The following is a 26,206-nucleotide window of genomic DNA, read 5'->3' as shown; positions in this document are numbered from 1 at the left end:
GCCATCTCTTCCTAATCCTTTTTCTATCACTGTAGCCTTTTGCAGAATTTTGCATTTACTCACCTTGTTTCCCATGGAAAATCTTGTCTAAACACATTCCTTCACCAGCTACCTATATTGTTTGAATATTCCAGCTTGATCTCTCTTCTGAAACCCAATCTTACACATTGTATTTTCCACCAATACTTCAACTCAGCAAACCAACCTTGTTTCCATCCAACTTCCATGCCAAATTTTCCCTCTTTGATTTAGTTTTCTCCTCCATCCACTTAGTTGCCTCAATCAGAAATCTCAGAATCACTCAAGAGTCTTATTCAAAGGAAGAGTTCACTTGCCTTGTTTAATTCTATCCATTCTAGCATCCAAATCCTTTTGCAATAGCAAAATGCTCCTCACTTTCATCCCTGCTCTGGCTGCTCTAATTGAAACCTATATGATTTGAGGATTAGAATAGTCCATTACACTTCTGAGCAGTCACACAATTCCAGGACTCATGTCTAATCCATAGCCTGAGTGATCTTTCTAAAACATCTTGTTTAAATATTTCAGTTTTATCAGTGAGACAAAGTTCAAACTCTTTAGTATGATACACGAAGCTCTTCAGAGCCTATGGCTTTCCACTTCCAAAGTTTATTATTAATTCTTTTTTATACTGAATTATTCTCCATTCAAAACATCCCCTCTGCCCCTGCACACTGGTAAAGTTTCACATATCTTTTAACACTCCACTAAACCAACCTCTTTTTTAAATCATTTCCTGTCACCTTCAGGCAGTTGCTTTCCATTGTGATCTTACTGAACAAGTCCAAATCTCTGTTATGTCACAAGTTACTTTGAATTATGCTTGTTTACCTTTCCCATTTTTCTTTCTCCTTTAACTGTAGCCCATAGACAGAGATTATGTATTCTTCCTATCTCCAGAACATGTCATAGGTTCAAGCACATGCACAGTAGTTATACTGACCTACAGGCCATTCACTCATTCAGTAATTATTCATTAAAGTCATAACAGGTCCCAGGCATGGTGAAAATATATTATTTTGATGAATATTTTATCAATTGATTGGATTTTCTTAAAACTTACACATAAGCGATACCAAGTTTCTCAATAAAATTAAATATACAAAATGAGTGATAACATTTGGTCCCAAAAGTCAACATTTAAAAGCACTGTTTCTATTTCATTTCAACAATGTTCTTTAGAAATAATCAAACAGAATAAAGACAATTTTCCCCTCTGAGCTACTATTATTTTGATCTACTATGAAGTTGGACACTTCTGAATTTTCTACTGCATTACGAAATATACTATTGTTTGTTCTGTTTCAAGACAGTGTATCAGGAAAGCGACATAGACAAACTACAAAGCCTCTAAATGCAAGTGACTAGAATACTGAAGAGGTTCTTACTCATTTCAAATGAGGCAGAGAACTAGGGTTTGCTCACAGAAATTAATGATCATCAAAAGCTAACACCCATAGAATATTTACTATGTACCATGGATTGCTTATACTTCTGAACTTAGCTTGCAAGTGGCTGAGCTAGAATTCTGGCAGCGTTTCCTCACTCCTGCACTATTCTGTTTCACTGTACAAAGCTGAAACAGACCAGGGGCAGATATAATAATTACTGTTTAATGTTTTATAGAAAACTATGGAATGTTGAAAGGTATTCTTTAAGAAGAGGAAGAAGAAGAAAAGGGTAAAGATAAAAATTATGAACCACAAATACATATCTATCAACAAGTGAATCTAAAAATCAAGTGAATTAAAAATCTGATGAACATAATAAACTGGTGAATATAATAGAATCAGGGGCATAGAAAGGGAGTGGACTGAAAATTCTCAGGGGGAAAGGGGTGTGGGGGGTGCGGGAAGAGACTGGACAATAATCGTACACCTATGGATGAGGACAGTAGTGGGGAGGTAAGGGCAGAGGGTGGGGTGGAAACCAGGTGGAGGGGAGCTATGGGGGGAGAGGGGAAGAAGAACAATTGTAATAATCTGAACAATAAAGATTTATTAAATTTTAAAAAAAGAGTCATTTAAAATCCTGACATAAGATTATTAAGTTGTTGAGATAATAAGCTGAGTACAATATGATCAAATTATTTTTGTATCTTGTGTCAAAGGAGAATTTTCAAATAAAGGTAAAATCATGACCTTCATGCAAATATTAAACATATGCTAAAGAATTTATTAACTCAATATTAATGAGGAAATCGGGCAATTCTTAAAACCAGTTCAAAGGAGAAGCCAAAGAACAGGCATGTATAGATCAGGAGGAGTATTGAAGTGAAATTGTCAGTGGACTCAAAACCAGCTTCTTCCACAGGGAAGGGAAGCATATTGAATATCTGCATATCTGACAGAATTATCTGCATGGTTATAAATAACAGTTATTTTCCATGCTGTCATTTATCTGCAACTTACAAGGTTGTAAAGTAGCACAAAGGCAATGAAAGGTTAGATCCTCATGGATTAGTCAGATAACCCGGAAGGCTGCACTCTAAATCATTAAATATTCTATTGGAGACGCCAAGTAATGGTTTTGATTGTTTCAAATTTCCTTGTCCTTGTAAATTCTAAAATTTATGTCACAGTAAAAAGTAAGAAAATATTCAAGTAACTCATTTTTAGGCACTTGTTGCAATGCCACATGAAACAAATTCTTAATACCTCCTGTTGGTGATTGATGATGGCATAAAAAATAAATTTATGCTCTAAAAATAGTCCATTAAAAATTGTGAACTCAAAATGAGGATATCTGAATTCTATGTCCTTTCAATTATACTATTTTCATGAGTTGATAATGAAAAGGTTGATATGTATTAAAAATCTTTCTTTTCCCTGATATTTTGTCTAAAAGATTATTCTCCTTGAAATCTTACCATTTGCAACAGCATGGATGGGCCTAGGGCAGTGATGGCGAACCTATGACACGCGTGTCAGCACTGGCACGCGTAGCCATTTCTGATGACACGTGGCCGCTGAGGCAGCCGCATTCTGAGGATGAAACATTTGCTGCTCCTGAGGATGAAACATTTGCGAAATAATTTTTTTTTCCTCAAAGTGACACACTACCCGAGTTATGCTCAGTTTTTTGGTGAAGTTTGACACACCAAGCTCAAAAGGTTGCCCATCACTGGCCTAGGGGGTATTATGCCAAGTGAAATAAGTCAGACAAAGACCACATAATTTCACTTATATGTGGAATCTAAAGAATAAATAAATAAGCAAAGAAAACAAAAATAAACTTATAGGCAGAGAGAACAGAATAATGATTGCCAGAGGGAAGAGGGACTGCATGAAGAAGGTAAAGGGATTGAGAAGTACAAAGTGGTAGTTACAACACAGTCACAGGGACATAAAGTGCAGCATATGTCATATACTCAATAATCTTATCTAATAAAAGAGTAATATGCAAATTGACCATCACTCCAACACACAAGATGGCTGCCCCCATGTGGACACAAGATGACCACCACAAGATGGCCAGCAGGGGAGGGTTGTTGTGGGCAATCAGGCCAGCAGGGGAGGGCAGTTGGGAGGGACCAGGCCTGCAGGGGAAGGCAGTTAGGGGTGACCAGGCCTGCAGGGGAGGACAGTTAGAGGCAACCAGGCCTGCAGGGGAGGGCAGTTGGGGGGACCAGGCCTGCAGGGGAGGGCAGTTGCGGGGGACCAGGCCTGCAGGGAGGACAGTTGCGGGTGACTAGACCTGCAGGGGAGGATAGTTGGGGGTGACCATGCCTGCAGGGGAAGGCAGTTAGGGGTGATCGGGCCAGCAGGGGTGCAGTTAGGTGTCGATCAGGCTGGCAGGGGAGTGGTTAGGTGTCGATCAGGCTGGCAGGCAGAAGCAGTTAAGAACAATCAGGCAGGCAGGCAGGCGAGCAGTTGGGAGCCAGCAGTCCTGGATTGTGAGAGGGATGTCCGACTCCCCATTTAGGCCCGATCCCACCATGATGGGGCAGAAACGGGCAGTTGGACATCCCTCTCAGGGTCCCAGATTGGAGAGGGTGCAGGCTGGGCTGAGGGACACTCCACCACCGTGGATGAATTTCATGCACCAGGCCTCTAGTCCTATATAATAAAAGGCTAATATACAAATAGACTGAAGGGTGGAACAACCAGAACAACTGAACTGAACAACCAGTTGCTATGATGTGTGCTGACCACCAGGGGGCGTGTGCAAAACATGGTGGGCATTGGCCGTGGCAGGACAGTGGAGCTGGTGAGCGGGGGCGCCAGACCAAGGCAGGGCACTGGTTGCTGTCATTGGGTCAAGCCTCTGGTGGTTACTGAAAATTCTTTGCTCCCGCACACTGAGGTCCCAGCTGGAACTCACACCTGCTGCTGGCTCCAGCCCTGCTTGCACCCACAGACGGGGCCGGAGCCACCAGTTGCACCTGCTGCCAGTGCCCGGTGCCAGTCCTAATCACTCGGCACCATCAGCGGGTGCCAGTGGCGGCTGCTGGCCCTGATTGCCCCTGAGGGTTTCTCCACCTCTTCCTGCTCCTGAGGGGTGATTGGGGCAGCAGCCGCCGCTGGCACTCGCTGACAGCACCATCCCCATTCGCACTCACTGCTGGCACCAGCCCCAAACACTTTGTGTTGTCAGTTGGTGCAAGTGGGGCTGGCACTGTCAGCATGTGGAAGCAGCGGTGGTGGCGGGAACTGGGCTGCTGGCAGACAGGGGACTGGAGGCTGCGATGGGAGGGGCTGGGCAGGGGTGCAGAAGATAGGCCAAGATCCACCCCTGTTCCTACCACAGCCTCGAAGTCCACAGTTTCTTTTAAGGTGCACGAATTTGTGCACTGGGCACCTAGTACTATTGTAATAACAATGTATGATGCCAGTGGGTACTGGAACTATCCGGGAGAACACTTTGTGAAGTTTATGATTGTCTAACCACTATGCTGTACACCTGATACTAATACAGAATAATATTGAATGTATATTATAATTAAAAATAAAGTAGAAAATATAATCTAATCATGAAAATATTATTTTCTTGCCATTTTTATTTTATCCCATTATAAACACTCCATTTGGCAGTGTTGTCTTTAGTAACTTATGATTTTTAAGAATATATTTTTAAAACATAAGATAAAATAGTATACTCAATTTATTAAAAGTGTAAGACTTTATAAATAAAAAGACTGATTTTTATAGAGCTGGAATGTGGTTTATCTTCTTTTATTAACTCATCAATAAATAAGTGATGAGATAGCAATATGAATTAATTATTAAAGTTAAAAAGAAATTTAAAACCTAGCTTTAAGGCATAAGCATTCAGGTTTATTATCTACATTGATGGGATTTAATATATAATTGAGAAACAAGTCACTTTGTTTTTTCATCATAGACAAATGTATTGATCTATTTTCTTAATTGTGGAAAGAACTAGTCTAGAGACCAAATATCACTCAAAAGGTCATGGAAAAGGGCAAGGTCTGGTTCACATGCACCTTTTGGTTTGTCATAGCTTAAGGACAGATCTTCTAACAATACCTCATGCTCCTTAAGAGTATATACTACATGATCCTTAAAGGTAGTGAAGTTATATTTGAAAAGCAATTACTTGTAGGGTACTCTATGATTAAAAATGGATTGTCACATACATTATATGTGAGCCTCACAATGAACTTATAAGTAAAGTAGTATTAGCCTTCTCAATTTATAGATGGAGTAACTAAGGCTCAGATAAATTATGCCGTGTCCAAAGTCACAGAATTTTTAAGGATGGAGCCATGAATTAAAATTGCTGAAGCAATTTTTGTCATAGTCTAGTGAGGGTACACTGATAAAAACAAGTTTATTATAAGCAACAGAAAGATAATCATTAGGGGAGGCCCTTAAAATTATCTTAAGTAATGAAATACAAAGAGATATGTGGATTGGTCAGGAAATTTAATAGGGAACATACGATGCTGGTAATTCAAGTCCTATTACTACAATTAGATGCTTTCCAAAAAAATGGCAATAAAAATAAGCTGTGTTTTTAATTAGTGGTTATTAATTTAAGTGTGTTATCCTAAACATTTTAATTGGGTGATTTTTTAATATTTCTAGTGCATACTGGAGGTAGGGTAATCTTTAATTTTTAGTCTCTCTCCACAGAATAAGATAAGATCAAAAGGCAAGAAAAAGTGGTTGGGTTATTTCAGCTATGTATTTTCATTTCTCTTATAAACCAGTGCTTTCATCAGATAGTTAAAGAAGTAATATTCCTAGCTATCTCTATTGGTGGTTATAAAATAGATTTACTTTCAATTTGCAGTAAATTCTTAGACTCTGCTTTTCCAGCTAAATCATTTTTGCCCTCCTCATAAGACACAGGGAATGTGAATTCCTTTGAGCAATAAAGATCTATGAGATTCTTAGGATAAATGTTATGAGGCTGTAATTTTATTGACAAAACCGGTATCTGGAAAACAAGCCCTGGAGAACTTACTCTGTCATTTTCTGACCAGAGGACAGGCTAGTATACCGACCAAAGTAAGTAAGAGCACCATCTCACCTGCCTACACAACTTTTCCTTAAAACCTACTTGGTAATAAAATAAAATAAAGTCTTTCAAATTTAATAGAGATGTTCCTGTTTCAGTGATTACACAATCTATCATTTCTAATCTCCATCACAATTCATCCTCTGTCAATAAATACCTAAAGAATGATAAGACCGTGGATCATTACATTGACTTATTCAAATCATATCAGGCACATGATCAAGGATATAAACCTCAAATTACTGAGCATAAGACTTAAGCCTCTTACTCTGATGAAGAGAACATTATATTTCTACTGATAGCACAATTATTCTAGAGTTGATACAACTCTACAAGCTCTGATACGTTTTAATCTGTCAAATTATGCCTCTTAAAGGAAATCCAATAACACAGAACAGAAGACTGAGTGGGACTTTTCCTGTTTCTCTGGAACCTGGGCCAAATGATGGGGACAGAAAAGAGTCAAGCATTCCACTTTCTAAAGAAAGCTTCAAACAATTGGGGGCCTTGCAACCTGTCAGAGCTTCCTAATAGGCCAACAGCATCCCCACCAAACCATTGACTGTCCTTCCCAAGCTATAAGAACAGAAGACAGGGGAAGAGAAATAGAAATTGTATCACTGGAATGAGAAAAGAAAGGGTGCCAAAACTGGGAGTGGGGTTCCCAGTTAGGGAAAGTGATTATGATTAGTTGTAAATGACTATGGACTTCTGTAAATTACTTACTTATCAGAATGTAGCTCCACAAAGAGGAGGAGGTGTCCACATCCAAAGGTTAAAAGGCTGCCCTAGCCAGGTTTGCTCAGTGGATAGAGCACTGGCCTGCAGACTGAAGGGTCCTGAGTTTGATTCCTGTCAAGGGCACACATACCTTGGCTGCAGGCTCTTCCCCAGCCCGGGCCCTGGTTTTGGCTCATGCAGGAGGCAACCAACCCATGTGTTTCTCTCACATTGATGTTTTTCTCTGTCTTTCCCTCTCTCTTCCACTCTCACTAAAAATCAATGGAAAAATATCCTCGCATGAGGATTAACAAAACAAAACAAAAGGTTAGAGGGTTGGCCTGATCTGCCAACCAAACAATGCAATGTCAGAGGACAATTCAGGAGCATAAAGGGTGCCTATACCCCTCATACCTATCACCACCACCATTCAAGCTGGCCTGAGCTTCAAGCATTGTACAAACTCAGAAAAAGATGGGACCAGGATACCAGCAGCAGTATCAGCACAGACCTCAGGCCAGATGAAGCTTAATGAGGGCTGTTTCTGCCCCAGTAACACATCATGCTCCTTGAATAAATGTAGAAAACTTAGACCCAAGACTAGATAGATGAGAAGATAAAACCTGAGAAGGAAAGAAAACCTTGGAATAGGACTGAATTTTTAAATGAAAATGACTAATAAATCCCTGGTGTGTGTGTGTGTGTGTGTGTGTGTGTGTGTGTGTGTGTGTGTGTGTGTGTGTTTCATTTATACAAAATTTTTCAAGTTTATCAATAATGAGTGAATATGAGAGTTCATGATAAAAAAATTAATTGGGCTATAGAAACATAGATACAGACACAAATACCTGAACTTCTGCTAAAAATTCACATATTTCATTAGTATTTAAAAAATATTTGCATCAGTCTTAGAACCACTCACTGATTTGCTTAAAATCTTTCCATATTAACTTATGTGTCTTTTTTAATGTAATATGAAATGAAGCAGTGAGAGTTCTGAACATCACTAACTTATTTAGCCTCTACACATACCCTGAAACATGACTTCTGTCTGTTTTGATCTCCACTACATCCCTAGCACCTAAAATAGTTCCTATCTTATAAAAAATATATTGAATTAAAAATCAAATATATGACTGTTAGATGGTTCAGTGTCAAAAATAGAGGAGACAGTGTTATGGGCTGAATTATATCCCTTCAAAATCATGTCAAAGTTCTAACCCTCAGTACATCTGAATGTCATTTTAAAGAGGTAATTAAGTTAAAATGAGGTTATTAGGATGGACCCTAATCTAATACAGCTGCTGTACTTATGAGAAGGGGATTTCAGATTATAGACATGCACAGAGGGAAAACATGTAAAATCACAGGGATATGACATCCATTTGCATGTCAAGGAGAGAGGTCTCAAAAGAAACCAATCCTGGGAGAGGTGTCTATTCAGGTCCTCTGCCATTTTTTATTTTATTTTTAAACTAGAAGCCCGGTGCACGAAATTCGTGCACGGCGGGGGGTTGTCCCTCAGCCCAGCTTGTATCCTCTCCAATCTGGGACTCCTGGAGGGATGTCCGACTGCCCGTTTAGGCCCGATCCCACCAGGATAAACGGGCAGTCGGACATCCCTCTCACAATCCAGGACTGCTGGCTCCCAACTGCTTGCCTGCCTCCCTTCCTGATTGCCCCTAACCGCTTCTGCCTGCCAGCCTGATCACCCCCTAACCACTCTGCTGCCAGCCTGTTTGCCCCCAACTTCCCTCCTTTGTCGGCCTGGTCACCCCTAACTGCCCTCTCCTGCAGGGTTGATCACCTCCAACTGCCCTCCCTTGCAAGCCTGGTCCCTCTCAACTGCCCTCCCTTGCAGGCCGGATGCCTCCCAACTGCCCTCTCCTGCTGGCCATCTTGTGGTGGCCATCTTGTGTCCACATGAGGGCAGGATCTTTGACCACATGGGGGCAGCTATATTGTGTGTTGCAGTGATGATCAATCTGTATATTACTCTTTTATTAGATAGGATAGAGGCCTGGTGCACGGGTGGGGGCCAGCTGGTTTGCCCTGAAGGGTGTCACAGATAAGGGTGGGGGTTCCCTTGGGGTGTGGGGCGGCCTGAGTGAGGGGCCTGTGGTGGTTTGCAGGCAGGCCACGCCCCCTGGCAACCCAAGGGGAGGCCCTGGTATCTGCAATTTATTTTCCTTCTACAATTGAAACTTTGTAGCCTGGAGCGGAGCCAAGCCTGGGGCTCCGGCAGCCATTTCTGTGGCAGTTAATTCACCTTCTACAATTGAAACTTTGTTGCCTTAAGCGAGTGGGCCCGGCCAGGGTGTGCAGAAAGCTTTGCTTCCCCTGTTGCCGCGGCAACCCTGGCCTGCTCTCTCAAGCTCCATTCTGCCGCCATTTGTTTGAATTTGTTTACCTTCTATAATTGAAACTTTGTAGCTTGAGTGGAGGCTTAGGCCTGCAATGGCTATGGAAAGCTTTGCTTACTCTGTTACCTGGGAAACCTTGCTTTCTGTGGCTGTAGCCATCTTGGATTGGGGTTAATTTGCATACTCGCCCTGATTGGCTGGTAGGCTTGGCTTGGCTGGTGGGCGTGGCTTATGTAGAGGAGTGATGGTTAATTTGCATGTTACCATTTTATTAGAGAGGATTTTTATTTTTATTGATTTCAGAGAGGAAGAGAGAGGGAGAGAGAGAGAGAAACACCAATGATAAGAGAGAATCATCTATCGGCTGTCTCCCACATGCCCCACACCAGGGACTGAGCCCACAACCCAGGCATGTGCCCCAACTGGGAATCAAACCATGACCTCCTGGCCCATAGGTTGATGCTCAATCACTGAGCCACACAGGCCAGGCCTCTGTCCATTTTTAAATTGGATTATTTGTTTGGTGTTGAGGTATATAAGTTTTTTATATTTTTATATATATTAATCACTTGTCAGAGCTATAAGCATACAATACAATATATGGAAATGTACACTTGAAACCTATATAATCTTATTAACTAACTAGAGGCCTAGAGGCCTGGTGCACAAAATTCGTGTACGGGGTGGTGGGGGGGGCGGGGCGGGGTGTCCCTCAGCCTGGCCTGTACCCTATCCAATCGGGACTCCTTGAAGGATGTCCGACTCACAAACCGAGACCGCTGGCTTCTAACTGCTTGCCTCCCTACTGGCTTGATTGCCGCCTAACCACTCCCCTGCCAGCCAGATGGGCCCCAACTTCCCTCTCCTGCTGGCCTGATGGCCCCCAACTGCCTTTCCCTGACAGCCTCATGGCCCCCAACTGCCGTCCCCTGATGGCCTGATCACTCCTAACTGCCTCTGCCTCAGCCCCCACCACTGTGGCTTTGTCTGGAAGGAAGTCAGATGGTCAGAAGATGTCCTATCTCCTGGTCTAATTAGCATATTACCCTTTTATTAGTATAGATGTCACCCTCTCTCTTTAAAAAACAAATGAAACTAATCTTGCCAAACCTTGATTTTGAACACTGAGTATAAATAATTGTGAGAAAATACATTTCTGTTGTTTAAGTCCCCCAGCCTGTGTTCCTTTGCAATGGCAGCCCAAACAAGCTAATGCAGGTACTTAAGGAACTTTTTGACTGACAGATGAATAGATAAAGGCACAGGAGTCTAGGAAAAAGTGTAATTTTTGATACATGTTAGATTTCATCATGTAGCAATAATCAAGGTCTAATCATGGTGTGGTCCCCCTAATGGTGAATTCAAAGCACTGATTTCACCCCCTCTGGTGGTATTAAAATGACATTTGTGAAACTGGGCAAAACAGGTAATCCTGATACAATCCATCAATGATCACATAAATAGAGTTATCTTGCTAAATATCAGTTGCCTGATCCAGGAGCAGTGGCTATATTTAAAATTATTGGAACCAAGTAGAAGTAAAGTCTATAATGTGGAGAATATATCAAACCAGGATTTGAGGGTATTAAGCTACTTAGATTCTTGAGAAGCAATCAAACCAGGATTTTGAGGGGATTAGGCTATTTGGACTCCTGAGAAGCTATGATCTAGTCCTTACTGTTACACATAACTAAAAAGTTTTAAGGGATATTGGAGGGATGAAAGACTAGGACTATTAAGCTATAATAGAAAGATGGCTTAGGAGTATCCATACATTCCTTTTTGTTGTTAAAAAATCTTTCAGTGATTTTATATTCACCCCTACCTTCCCCCCCTGTGTCAGCCTGGTTGCCCCCAACTTTCCCCCCTGCCTGCCTTATCCCATGCAGCCTGCTGTTCAGCCATTTGGTCATCCCTCACTAACTCCCCTGCTGGCCTTGTTGCCCCACACAGCCTGCTGTTCGGCCGTCCGTCTGGTTGTTTCAGTCATGATGGCCCCTGGTTTTTTATATATTAGGATGAGTGTGCAGAGGTTAAAATGTTAATGACTATATAAATATTCAATATAGTCTTTATTTTGAAAGAAGAAAAACTTGCTTATATTATAACTAGTGGCCCAGTGCACGAAATTTGTGCATAAATGGGGGTTCCCTCAGCTTAGCCTGCACCCTCTCAGGGACCCCTTGGGACATCCCTCTCACAATCTGGGACTGCTGGCTCCTAACCACTCACCTGCCTGCCTGCCTGATCGCCCCTAACTGCCCTCCCCTGCCGGCCTGATCTCACCCCCAACTGCCTCTGCCTATCTGGTCATGCCTAACTGACCTCCCCTGCCGGCCTGATTTTACCACCAACTGCCCTCCCCTGCCAGCCTGGTTGCCCCCAACTGCCCCCCCACTGGCCTTACCTCACCCCTAACTGCTCTCCCCTGCCAGCCTGATCGCCCATAACTGCCTCTGCTTGCCTGATTGCCCCTAACTGCCCTCCCCTGCCAGCCTGATCTCAGCCCCAACTGCCCTACCCTGCAGGCCTGATCTCACCCCCAACTGCCCTCCCCTGCCATCCTGATCTCATCCCCAACTGCCCTCTCTGCCTCGGCCCCCACCATCATGGTTTTGTCCAGAAGATGGCCGGTCGACCCCATCTAATTAGCATATTACTCTTTTATTAGTATAGATAGATTATATAGGATAGGATTGCTTAATTGGGGGAGGAGCCTTTTTCAGCAGGAGGAGATGCTCTTGGCAGACAAAAATACATAATCCCTATATCTGGACTGATAGCCAGCCATATGCACTATACTGCCAAACTGGTCATTAAAAAATTGAACCACTTTCTTACACCTTACACTAAATAGCTGTTGCCCTTAAAATTCCTCCTCAGCCCCCACCTTAGGTTCTGCCTTCGCAGTTCACCCAGATTAGGTTATGATTGGTCGGTTTCTATGCCAGTCAGCGTCAAAAGCTCCACCTCCTAGGAAGCCATTGATTCCTTGCACTTCACCCAGATTTGGTTCTGATTGGTCGGGTTCTATGCCAGTCAGCATCTCTGGGCCTATCTCTGGGCCTGATCAGAGAGGCGGGACTGATCAGCAGCCCCAGTGGAGGCCTGGAGAGAAGGAGAAGCGTGGCTGCTGGCCAGGTCTAGAGAGAAAGAGAGAAGCAAGGGCTGATCAAGAGTTGCCACGGAGGCTACGGATCAGACCCTGCTTCTCTCTCCAGGCCTCTCCAGGCCTGATTCATAGCCCCCTTGGCAGTCAGTGCTGGGTCGCCAAAGCAACCCAGCACTAACTGCAGGACTGACTTCTGGTCAGACCCTAGGTTTTTATATATTAGGATTTTTGGTATGAAAATTTCCCCAAGATAAAGCTATGAATAACCACCCCTGTTACAGAGTAACATGTTTCCAAAGTTCTCAGAATTTAAAGGTAAATGAAAATCATATCCTAGAGCAGCAATTTTTTTATTGTCTAAAGTTTTACATATGTCTCCTTTTTCCTCAATTGACCCACCTCAGCCATTCCCACCTCAGGCAAGCCCCCACTGCCCCAATGTCTGTGTCCATTGGTTATGCTAATATGTATGCATACAAGTCCTCTGGTTGCTCTCTAACCCCCATCCCCTACCATTTGTCTCTGGATCTATTCTTGTTCATCAAATTATGTTGATCATTATATCCCTCATATGAGTGAGATCATGTGATATTTATCTTTCTCCAACTGACTTATTTCGCTTAGCATAATGCTCTTCAGTTCCATTCATGCTGTTGCAAATGGTAAAAGTTCCTTCTTTTTTATAGCATCATAGTATTCCATTGTGTAGATGTACCACAGTTTTTTAATCCACTCATCTGCTGATGAGCACTTAGGCTGCTTCCAAATCTTAGCTATAGAGCAGCAATTTTCAACCTTTTCATCTCATGCAACCATAAACTACTTTCTAAAATTCTGAAGCACATCAAAAATATATTTTTTGCTGATCTGACAAAAATATAGGTATGACTTTTGTTTGTTCAAATCAGATGGCTATTGTGTTCTCTGTTGTCATTTATTTATTTATTTTTTTACAATCTAAGGGAAAAGAGGTCAGTGGCCCTGACTAAATAGTCAGGTCTTGCATGTTTTAAGAATTTTTTTGGCACTCCAGTTGAAAATAGTTTTCCTAGAGGAACAGAACTCACATTGAATGGCATTGTTTATTGGAGAAACAACTGAAGCCAAAGGCTATTATTTAATTTGCCAGAGACCTAAAATCTGTTATTAATGTTGTTAAAGTGACTTGAGGTTAGAGTTAGAATCATCTTGGTTATACTATATGCATTGATTGAACTAGACAGAAAATTTTTAAGTGATGCAACTGCTTTGGAAGATTGTGGGTTTACCACATATGACAAAAATTAAATTTGAAGCATAGCAATCTAAAAAAAAGTTATGATGTCTTTTGTTTACTACCAAAGGGACTGATAGTCAGCCAAGGGAGAGTGAGGCTACAATGAAAAGAAAACAGTGTAATCTCCTTTCATACAGTTCAGATAAGAAAAGCTGCTTTCTAGTAAATAAAGAGTCCAAATGACCAAAACATATAAAGTTAAAACCTAAAGCAATTCCATGAAATTCTTTTGTATAACTACATACATAGTTGACTATAATTGACTTATTTAGAAATAATCACTCCTCAATTCATTAACTGATATTCCTATAAACATACACAAATGATGGTTCACATAATGACAAAATTCAAGGTGTCAATGCAATGAATGCAAAACATGAACAATATGAAATGGAGATGTTGGGCTAACAAACATATAAGAATGAAAAAGTTGCTAGAAAATAATTCTTCCTGTTCACCTTTGAGTTTGCAGCCTAGTCTAATTCAAGTAAGTATATATGATGCAACATACTCTAAGCATATTATTGTTATGTTTGAGCCTCAGGAACTTGGGAGCATAAATCACCATGATATTGGTCTGCTATATACTTGCCTGGGAAATCTCTTTGTTGCCCTAAGGGCTCCAAAATAAGTTGCAACAATTTGTTGACATATCAGGATATCCTTGATCCAAACAACATTCTGGCAAACAAATGAATGTGTGATCACCTGCTTTCATTATCTGCATACTAGTTATCTCAATTTATATAATCTATAATATTAAATCACCATGTTATTGGCTCCCAATCTATATTCCAGACGTTATCTCTAGACATACATATAATTGACTAACTTATGGACCTCTCCATATTTTGGAATGATCCATAGACACATCAAACTTATCATGTACAAAAGGGAATTGATCATCTTTTCTCCACTGGCTCTTCCCCTGTAGGGTGATGGCACCTCCAACCATCCAGTCTACAAAGATAAAAACCTGGACTCATCTCTGAATCCTTCCTATTCTCTCTCTTCACATCAATATTAATATAATGAAATCATCATATTGCATATATATATATATATATATATATATATATATATATATATAGAGAGAGAGAGAGAGAGAGAGAGAGAGAGAGAGAGGTAATATGCAAATTAGCTGGGATGCCATAACAGTCATGACCGGTTAGGAGAAGGCTGCGTGTGCAGGTGAGTCCCGGAGCAGAGACAGAGACGGGAGGCTGCTGGAGCAGACACAGGCAGTCCCACCTCTGCTCATGAGCTGCAGAGGAAACAGCTTTTCTGACGACTCATTGGCTAAGTTCCCAGTACACCACTCACAGTGTTCTTGGTAACTTGGGTAATAAGAACCCAAGAAGGTGATCTAGGGTTTTTCCACCTCACTCCTGGAGGAAAAAATGAAGGTCCGATGCTGGAGGGGCTAAGAAATGTCATATCCTGCCCTAGTCAGTTTGGCTCAGTGGATAGAGCCTCAGCCTGCGGACTGCAGGGTTCGGGTTCAATTCTGATCAAGGGCATGTACCTAGGTTGCAGGCTTCTCCCTGGCCAGGGCCCTTGTCAGGGCTCATGCAGGAGGTAACCAATCAAAGTGTCCCTCTCACATTGATGTTTCTCTCTGATTTTCCCTCTCTCTGCCACACTCTCTAAAAATAAATGGGAAAATATCCTCAGGTGAGGATAAAAAAAAAAGAAAGAAAGAAATGTCATATCCAATGAAAGAGACATCTTGAAAATGTCTAAAGAAAGTTATCATTTTTTCGTGATGAAGGGACTGGAGTCTGTGTTAATCAAAACACCTTGACGGCTGCAGTGGCCGGCAGTGGCAGCAGCAGCAGGGTGATGGGGGTGGCACCTTCCCCTGATCAGCCGGCCACCTCCCGCAGACATCCCCTGAGGGCTCCCAGACTGTGAGAGGGGGCAGGCTGGGCTGAGGGACCACTGACCCCTCCCCCTCCAGTGCATGAATTCCATGCACTGGGCCTCTAGTTTCATCATATTAATGTTTATATGAAGTGTCCTCTTATCTCCAATCCTATTATCTGCCCTAGTTCTGTTCACTTAACTAGCATCCAACAACTTCACCTTAAACTGCATTTATAGAATAAAGTTAAGCATCCTCAGGAAGCTGAAAGATCTATAATCTGATGTACTGCCAATCTACCTCTTGTCTTTCCTTGACCCTTATTTTACATTTCAGTAACCTTTATGTGATTTATGTCCCTTACATTCCATGCTATTACTTACTTCTATACCATTGCTAAGGTTGTCCCTTGGACCTGAAACTCCCTTCTCCTTCTCATATGATTAATTTCTGCTTAAAGGTTAAGATTTGCTGTAGGTATTGTGTTCTTGAGGGAGTCTTCTGTAATCGAACCCATACATAGAACTCTCTTAACAACCCAGCAAAAGCCTTTTTCCTGCATTCCCACATTATTTCATTAGAGTCTATTTGTTTTCTTCCTCACTAACAGAAGAGCATCTTGAAAGAAAGGCCTATAACTTCTTTACTTAAGCTTATCCTGAAGCTACTAGTTCAATGCTTTTCCTTTCATAGGCACTGAGTAGGTAATGAGTGAGAAAATAAATGATTAAATGAATGAATGAATGGAGTAACTGAACAGATTAAGGAGAAATTGATAATTGCAATGGATGAAATAGTATTTCCTCCTTTTTATTACCTATAGAAGACTCATATTTTTCTCTAAATCCTATCATCTTTGCCTAAATTCACTTACTTGGGCCCACTAGGACCTAAAATACCAGGAGATACTGTATTGTCTTAACTTTTAACCTGATAAAAATTATTAGAAGAATTCATAACCTAAATATTTTCTAGTAAATTGGACTGAATAATAATTCGCATTAATTTTAGTCACATTTTTTTCTAAAAACATAGAATCTCATGATTTAATGAATAAAGATAATATTGACCAAAGAACTTTTTATCTATTTTTAGAAGAAGCAAATAACCTTTTAATTACATTTAGTTTTTAATTTTAATTTTTTGTTTTAGTTCTCATTGAAGATGGAAAATATTAATTGGAAATTTTAACTTGAATATTTATAATTCAAATTTCTCCAAAATAAGTGTAAGATAAATCTAAATAATTAATTTTCCAAAATATTATTTTTGTAGCATTTCTGCTTCCAATGTTGTAGTTTGAAACTATACTAAATTTTGGGGAAATTGTGTACCTGGATATTCTTTTTAGATGTACAATCATTATTACTTTTTCAATAATCAAGTTCATTTCAGATATATACATATCCTACCTAATAATAGAGTAATATGCAAATTGACCATACCTTCGCTACACCACAAGCCACGCCCACCAACCACACCCACCAGGAAACCTTTGCAGGGACGTTGGGGTGTGGCAGAGCCCAAGGCCGGGAAAGCCTCGGGCGGAGGCTTTCCCGGCCTTGGGCACCAGCGGGGAGCCTGCATGGATCGCAGGCAACCACGGGGGTCGGCTCCTATGATCCGTAGCAGGGAGGCTGGGGTGCAGCAGAGCCAAGGCCGCCGCCCGGGGCCAAGCCCCAACCCTGAAAGAAGGCAGAAGGCGGTGGCCACAGCCAAGGCCTGGGTCCTCGGTGCCGGCAGAAAACTGGTGCAGCAGCCAGGTGAATGAAGGTCTATTGCACGAATCTTCGTGCAAACGGGCTGCTAGTATTAAATAAAAAGATGTCTGGAAACAGCATGAAGGTTATTAAGTATGTTTTTAAAGTGGCTATCCTGGGCAGGGTTAGGAGGCAAGTCTACTCTGTAACTGAAATATTTCAAGTGGGGCTATAGCATATTTCCTCAGAACCCAATGCTACCCACATGACTTGGACCCTAGTTTGTCTATCCAGATAATTATTAGTGATATATTTTATCTTTCCAAGCAAATAACATACCAACAAGACACCCTAATTGAGTCTGTAGAGAAAACACTCTAGCTATAAGAAACTTTTCATTATATACATTTTAAACCAAAGAAAATATTCTCCTAACAATTTAACAAATATTTGGAAAGAATTATAAAAGGAACTAACCTAAAATAAATATCACAAAATAATATTGCTTTCTGAGGTTAAAGAAGATACAGAATATTTCATTATTAATTTCTAAATATATATATATATATATATATATATATATATATATATATATATCACTCTCCCTTCCTCTCTCCTAAAATCAATAAAATATATATATATATATATATATATATATATATATATATATATATATATATATATATGTATATATATATATATTTTATTGATTTTAGGAGAGAGGAAGGGAGAGTGATAGATAGAAACATTGATGAGAGCGAAACATAGATTGGTTGCCTCCTGCATGCCCCCTACTGGGAATCAAGCCCACAAAGGAGGCATGTCCCCTGACTAGGAATCAAACCAGTGATTTCTTGGTTCAACCACTGAGCCACCCTGGCCGGGCAAATCCTCAATTTTTAAATCCCCATTTTTAATAAGATTTGTTGGATACAGTAGTTATTCTAAGGCAGACTGCTCTTTTCAACTTTACATCACCTCTAAGTTGGCACTTAAAATGTTTACATGATCTGTTTTTGTACTTTGGTTCACTTTTCTATACAGTCAAAAGTGTAAAAGGTAGATGGGCTCTTAGCAGCAATTTATTAGCAGGTACATAGACATCTTTTTAACAGTATGAAACCAAACTCCCTAAGAAAGAGAAAGAGCAGATAGAAAGAGGTAAATGATCCAATTTCTTGGACAATAATTTGCTGAGATTTTACTTTCCCTGGGTTTCCTGCACTCAGTTGTCATCACCGCTGCAAAGCAGACTCCAGAGTGAGGCCGCTTATCATTTACAACTGTGGGGGTGGAGTGCAGGTAGAGGAGGGCAAAGAGGGGATAAATACTGATGGACTAAATTAAATGTAAAAATAAGTAAATAAAACTGGCTCAAAGAGAGGCAGAACTCCCTTTCCTTGGCTCTTCGTATTTAAGTAAGTAAGGATTTTGTAGTCAGAATAATTTGTTCTACACGAATGTTTCCCAAACTGTATATTCCATACCATGTTGCTCTACTAGTGTGACACGTGTATTTTGAAAATCAGTGTGCTGTGCAAATGTCATCCGATACAAGTAGGGCTTACGGTAAAAACTGGGGTTAGAAACACAGCTTCCATGAACTTCATCGGTGACATGATAAAAAAAGAAAGATAGGAACCTAATAAAAAAACCGGTAGAACAATTTTATACTATTTACTAGTTAAAAATACATAAACCTACAATAAACATGGCACTTGACCTAGAAAAAGACCTGGGTACAGTTTGCTTGAGGAAGCGAGTTTCAGAGGGTTACAGCTGTGAGTTCTTATGAAGTGGTAGAGGGAGGATTATCTGAAATTTCAGGAGATGTTGCCACAGGTGGGGAGGGTTGTGCTTCATAACATATGCAGTGAGCTGAGGTACCGTAGCTGGAAACTATGCTTTGTGGGCCGCGTGTGTCTCGGTCCAGCTGTGTAGTTTTCCACATTGTTTCTCCTGAAGGAAACGGTGCAGAAACAAACACAAACTCTGTGTAACACTCGAAATGTTCCCCAATATACCAGTCAGTTTTGGAGTACATTTCCATGTTCTAAATGAGCACTATCACAGAACTGAGAATGCTATGCACTTGAGAAATAAAAATGGAAGAAGGCAGCTTCTATGTTCAAATAAGTTTAGGAAATAAGTTGATTAAGCAATGTTGAATTTTTTTCTAGTAAAAAATTTCAGAAACTTTATATGCTAATCTAAACTCTGAAACTTCAAGAAGACAGTGGGTTTGCAATACTTTTCAAAATTATTTGACCTTGGAATCTCCTTTTTAAAAATTTTATTTTATTGTTGGCAGTATTAAAGATGTCCCCCATTTTTAATCTGTGGTGCAAATAACATTAACATAGCCTAAAAAATAATATTCCATGTAGCACAATTTGATAAATACTTCTCTTTAGTAATATTTCATATTTATTGTTATAAAATGCAAAACGGGGATTTTGCTCATAGGAGAACTATATTATGATCTAACTCAGTTTTGTGTACATTAAAAAAAGAAATCTGAAATAAATTTTTAAAAATACCATTAATGTGTCTAACATTGCTGGCTGTATTTCTTCTGGCTCATAGAGAACTGAACTATAACAGACAATTAAAATCCTTCCTTGGAGTTAATAAAACTGTCATCTTTTCAGCATAATTAACCAGACAGCCAAAATTTTATAAATCTACACCAAAAAAGTAAACTTGAGATTTTAAATGCATATGCTTCTCTGGGATTTCAGGGTGATCATGTCTATAAATAAAATCCTTTTTGTGAAATCTAAAAGATTTGTTTTAAATTACTAATTTTACCTATTATATCATTTTATACACACACAGGCACACACACACACACAGAGTGGTAGGCAAAGGTAGGTTTATAGTTGTGAGAACTTGAAAGAGTTTATTGTTGTACTATTATATATTTATTTATTATTGTTTGTCTTCTTTACTTATTTATATTACTAGAGGCCCGGTGCACGAAATTCGTGCAAGGGGGGGTGGGGGTTGTCCCTCAGCCCAGCCTGCACCCTCTCCAATCTGGGACCCCTCAAGGGATATCTGACAGCCCATTTAGGCCTGATCCAGGTAGGATCGGGCCTAAACGGGCAGTCGGACATCCCTCTCACAATCCAGGACTGCTTGCTCCCAACTACTTGCCTACTTGCCTTCCTGATTGCCCCTAACCGCTTCTGCCTGCCAGCCTGATTGCCCCTAACTGCCCTCCCCCGCAGGCCTGGTCCCCCCAACTGCTCTCCCCCACAGGCCTGGGTCCCCCCCAACTGCCCTTCCCTGCAGGCCCGGTCACCCCCAACTTCCCTCCTCTGCCAGCTTCATCACCCCTAACTGCCCTCCCCTGCAGGCTTGATCGCCCCCAACTGCCCTCCCTTGCAGGCCTGGTCCCTCCCAACTGCCCTCCCCTGCTGGCCTGATCACCCACAACTGCCCTCCCTTGTAGACCTGGTCCCTCCCAACTGCCCTCCCCTGCTGGCCATCTTGTCGTGGCCATCTTGTGTCCACATGGGGGCAGCCATCTTGTGTGTTAGAGTGATGGTCAATTTGCATATTACTCTTTTATTAGATAGGATTTGTCTTCTTCTTGAGCATTTACAAGATTGTATCTAAGTGCACTAGGCCATTGTGACATTCTTTTGAGTTAGTAAAGCTATTGTAACAATCATAGCCTGCATAGCCATACAAACAACTACAAACCTACTTCTGCCCTCCCCTGTATAGTATATCTATTAATACATTTTACAAAATAAGGTTGAATTTGCTTTCATAAATATAGGGAAGAGCATTCCAAGCAGAGGTAACAGAAAAACTCATGGAAAAATCTCTAATGAGGATTCATGTACCAGTAGCTAGCACACAAGTTGACTGCAATGAAGGAGAAGAGTGAGAAGTGACTGGCAAGGAGAAAAGGAGTCAGGCACACAGGTAGAAGCAAAGGTGTTTTATAAAAGATTGCATGTAGGGATTTTGGAGAGAGATGGAAAAGTCAAAGATATTTTGAATTTTAAGCCTAACCAAATGGGATAATTATGCCACCCAGAGAAGGAGAAGTAGGAATACAAAGTCAAGAGTTGGCTCAAGGAGATTATACAGAGTTGACTATCTGTTACTTAAACAGTTCAATAGATTTCTTCCCGGTTGCTTACTTATTAGGTAATTAACTACTCACACAAGTCCAAAATAGGGGAAAACAAGGATTTTCATGGGTTTTCTGCTTATAAGTAGCTCCATTCAAAAGCTTAAAAGTAAAGGTAATTAATGCTAGCTGCTGTGACAGGTAAAACCAGTATTTCAGCAGCTTAACAGTAACATTAATTGCTTGTTCATATCACAGTTCAATTAGTGGGTGGACTAGAGTGTGGAGGGATTTGGAGATGTGAGTTGTTCAGAGACCCAGGCTCTTTCCATGATATGGTTCTGTCATCTATAACAGAGGCTGCAAAGACATTCTGCAGCCAGGAGGGAAAATGTGTAGAATCGTGAGGAGAGAGCAGAATTCCCATCATTTATTTCAACCCATTAGCTACACTTCAATCATAAGGCCCCACCCAGTTCCAGGAATGGATGGAAGATGTTAATTTAGCTCAATGGTGAGGAATAATATTTCATGTTGTCTTTGTCACAAAGGGAAAGAAGATAAAGCCCTCGACTAAATAATGAAGGACTAAAAATTAACACAGAAATAATTTTCTCTTATTGTCCCTGTTATCAGTAGCCACAAACAATACAGAACTAAAACCAAAAACAGTCATAGCAAGAGAAAGACACTATGTAAAACTTCATAACTTGAAGTATAATTAATTTGAAAAATAATTTTTCCATAATCTTTCACACTTAGCTTAAACAGAGCATTTAGAAACTGATAAATAACTAGCATACACTCGTCTTGGCTTGAATAAGTAAAGTTGCCAAGTTATGTGTGGATTTAATTTACAAAACCTTCAATTATGGAGGTAGAATGACTGCCTTAAAAAATTTCCAATTTTTCTATATCTTCTCTAATTCTCTCTCTCTCTCTCTCTCTCTCTCTCTCTCTCTCTCTCTCTCTCTCTCTCTCCCCCTCCCTCCCTCCCTCCCTCCCTCCCTTTTTCTTTTTTATCTGCACTTTCTCACATAGTTGGTGGTCATTTGAATGTCTTCTTTGGAGAAATGTCTGTATTCTAATCCTTTGCCCATTTATAAATTGGTTTATTTGTGTGTGTTTTTGCTATTAAATTGTAAGAGACTCTTACATATTCTGGATATTAACCCCTGATGAGATACGTGGTTTGCAAATATTTTCTCCCATTCTGTAGGCTGCCTTTTCACTCAGTTGATTGTTTCCTGTGCAGTGCAAAAGCTTTTTAGTTTGATATAATTCCCTTTGTTTATTGTTCCTTTTGTTGCCTATGATTTTGGTGTAAAATCGAAGTCATTGCCAAAATCATTGTGAAGGAATTGTTGCCCAATGGGTGTAAAGTTTCAGTTATGAAAAATGAGTTAGTCCTAAGACCTGCTGTACAAAGTGGTGCCTATAGTTAACACGGTATTGTGCCACAAAACAAATGAAAAAGAATACAAGGCAATTTTTGGAGGTGGATGAATATGCTTACTACCTTGATTGTGATGATGGTATCATGAATATAGGCATATGTACAAACTCATTAAAAATGTATACAATACATATGTGCAATTTCTGTGTATCCATTATACTCAGTAAAGCTTTAAAAATGGAGTGTTGTCTAGTTATATAAACTTTTTAGGTTTAGAGTTAATATAGTTTACATTAATGCTATATGGTTTTTAACTATTGTGAATGAGAATAAAACTTTTCCAGCTATAATGAAAGAAACTTTGCTATGGAAACATATCAGATATTAGTTCATAAGAAATAACCCCCTTCTTGAACCTTTGATAAATTGTAACTGCCTATACAGTTCTTCCACCCATAGCACAGTCTCCTGTATTCTCAAATATTCTGTGTTTCTGGCATTTTAAATTGAAGCGTTACTGCCTGAGTTCTTAATTCAAAGAAATTTAGAGGGAAAATAAATTCAATATCCTGGCCAAAAAGCAGCGTATCTATTTCAGAAACACACACACACACACACACACACACACACACACACACACGTCTCTCTCTTTTGAGCAGTAATAAACCTGGGTGCCTCAAGATGGCTTGTTCTGATATCAGAGACTGTCCTCTAGGGACCAAGTTGTTTTCCTTGAAACTTGAAAAGGGAAATTTATTCTTTCACATCCTGCCGGCTTCCCAATCCCACAGCTTCTGCATCTGACTCAGAGCTGCCTGCAGTTTGTATCCCTGAACATCACCGGCGTCTGACTTCCAGGGGATTTGGATTGGTCACACGGAAGCAGAGGAGGAGCCACTCTGAACATTTTTTTTTCCCTCCACACACATAAAATCAGCAGCGGCTACTAACACTCAGAGCGATGCTGGTGGGAGCCTCTGAGACGCAGCTGATGTGGGCATGTGCACACACTGTCTCCCAATGGCACCGCAGCTCCGAGGAAGATCATTTTGAAAAGACCTGAATGCCTAAGACTATAGTTAAACTGAAAGTGAGAACCAAAAATAAAAATAAAAAAAGCAAACAGCAGACTCTTTTGACTGAGAATAAGCATTTTGAAGCCAAAGATTTTAAAGGGACGGGGATGAGAGCAGTACCTGAAAGAGACTAAAACTTCCCTTTCAAGCTTTGGCGCCTGTGACAGCTATTCACAACAGGCATGCCACTCTCCGCCTCATAAAGGACAGAAAAAGACCTGCAGAAAATCACGGAGGCCACCTGGCCCAGGAGCCGAAGCAGTTCAGAGGGGATTTGAATCCACTGACCCAGGATGAATTCCACTCACCACCACAGAATGCACACGTCTCTCCACTTCCGGAACCTCAGCACCTACAGACTGCATAGCAACGCCAGCGAGCCCCCCGGAAAAGGCTACTCCGATGGAGGGTGCTACGAGCAACTTTTCGTCTCTCCTGAGGTGTTTGTGACTCTGGGTGTCATCAGCTTGTTGGAGAATATCCTGGTGATTGTGGCAATAGCCAAGAACAAGAACCTGCATTCCCCCATGTACTTTTTCATCTGCAGCCTGGCTGTGGCTGATATGCTGGTGAGCGTCTCGAACGGATCGGAAACTATTGTCATCACCCTGCTGAACAGCACAGACACGGATGCGCAGAGTTTCACCGTGAACATTGACAATGTCATTGACTCAGTCATTTGTAGCTCCTTGCTCGCGTCCATTTGCAGCCTGCTTGCCATCGCAGTGGACAGGTACTTTACTATCTTTTATGCTCTCCAGTACCATAACATTATGACGGTTAAGCGGGTTGGGATCATCCTGAGCTGTATCTGGGCAGCTTGCACGGTGGCGGGCATTCTGTTCATCATTTACTCAGACAGCAGCGTGGTCATCATCTGCCTCATCAGCGTGTTCCTCACCATGCTGGCTCTCATGGCCTCCCTCTATGTCCACATGTTCCTCATGGCCAGGCTTCACATGAAGAGGATCGCCGTCCTCCCGGGCACGGGCACCATCCGCCAAGGTGCCAACATGAAGGGGGCGATCACCTTGACCATACTGATCGGGGTCTTTGTTGTCTGCTGGGCGCCATTCTTCCTCCACTTAATATTCTACATCTCTTGTCCCCAGAATCCATACTGTGTGTGCTTCATGTCTCACTTTAACTTATATCTCATACTGATCATGTGTAACTCCATCATTGACCCTCTCATTTATGCACTCCGGAGCCAAGAGCTGAGGAAAACCTTCAAAGAGATCATCTGTTGCTACCCTCTAGGAAGTCTTTGTGACTTGTCCAGCAGATATTAAATGGGGGCAGAGGAGATGCTAAAAACACGCATAAGAGACTTTTTCACTCTTACTGAACCTGAGCAGTGTGCTTCAGTGACAGCTTCTTCTTCTGTGGAGGGCATTGGTCGAGAATATCTATTGTGTAAATTCAAGTTTATGATTTGGGGTATGCAAAAAGGCCCAGTCTCTGTATATTTTTAATGTCATGTTGCTCTTTGGCTGTGCAATGTTTGCATGAAAACACCTTTGGCTGTGCAATGTTAATCCATATTTATAGGTCGTAGACACTGTGGATTTACAGAAAAGAAAAAAAAAGGTTCTTATTAAAAGCTTAACAATGTCTCTTTCTTGTAACTCCTAAAGATGTGACACTTTGCTTGTTGTAGTAACATGGAAATCACAGCCTCATTAAATGTGTACTTATCAATGGTTTCTTATGTTACACTGCATGTACAACCATATAATGTAGAGATTTGAGTCTCACATTTAAGGGGGCAATATTAAAGAACAGATGCTTACTCATTAAAAAAATCAGCTGAAATTTCAAGTCATTTAGTAAAACATATTCATTCTCCCTGTAAACAGTAGAAATGAAGTTCCAATTGACAGTAAAACAGCTATTTAAAAAAAAGTGAATTTTTGAGTCAGAAAACTGTTTCTGAAAGACAGGGAGCTTAATTCCTCAAGGAAATAGTTTGCTATTCCACTCAGGCACTTCTGTTTGGGGTAGGAACGGGGGGAGAGAAAGCAGCTATGGGGATCACAGTGTTCTGGAAAACCTGAATTCACAGGTGAAACTAAACTTCCTGATACCATCCTATTTCCACC

The 26,206-nt window shown here is 40.9% G+C and overlaps 1 protein-coding gene across 1 annotated transcript; it reads left to right on the top strand.

Moving 5' to 3' along the window:
• Positions 1 to 24,397: 24,397 nt before the first annotated feature.
• On the top strand, positions 24,398 to 25,396 carry MC4R (melanocortin 4 receptor; the record flags this gene model as incomplete). The annotated part of the gene is made up of 1 exon (XM_079783459.1): positions 24,398 to 25,396. One exon carries the CDS (start codon positions 24,398 to 24,400, stop codon positions 25,394 to 25,396), a length of 999 nt encoding a protein of 332 aa, XP_079639585.1.
• Positions 25,397 to 26,206: the final 810 nt, after the last annotated feature.

This window comes from Cnephaeus nilssonii (genome assembly GCF_951640355.1).
Source record: "Cnephaeus nilssonii genome assembly, chromosome: 11".
NCBI lineage: Eukaryota > Metazoa > Chordata > Mammalia > Chiroptera > Vespertilionidae > Cnephaeus > Cnephaeus nilssonii.
The sequence above is the reverse complement of the archived record's forward strand: the minus strand, read 5'-3'. Positions and strand labels throughout refer to the sequence as shown.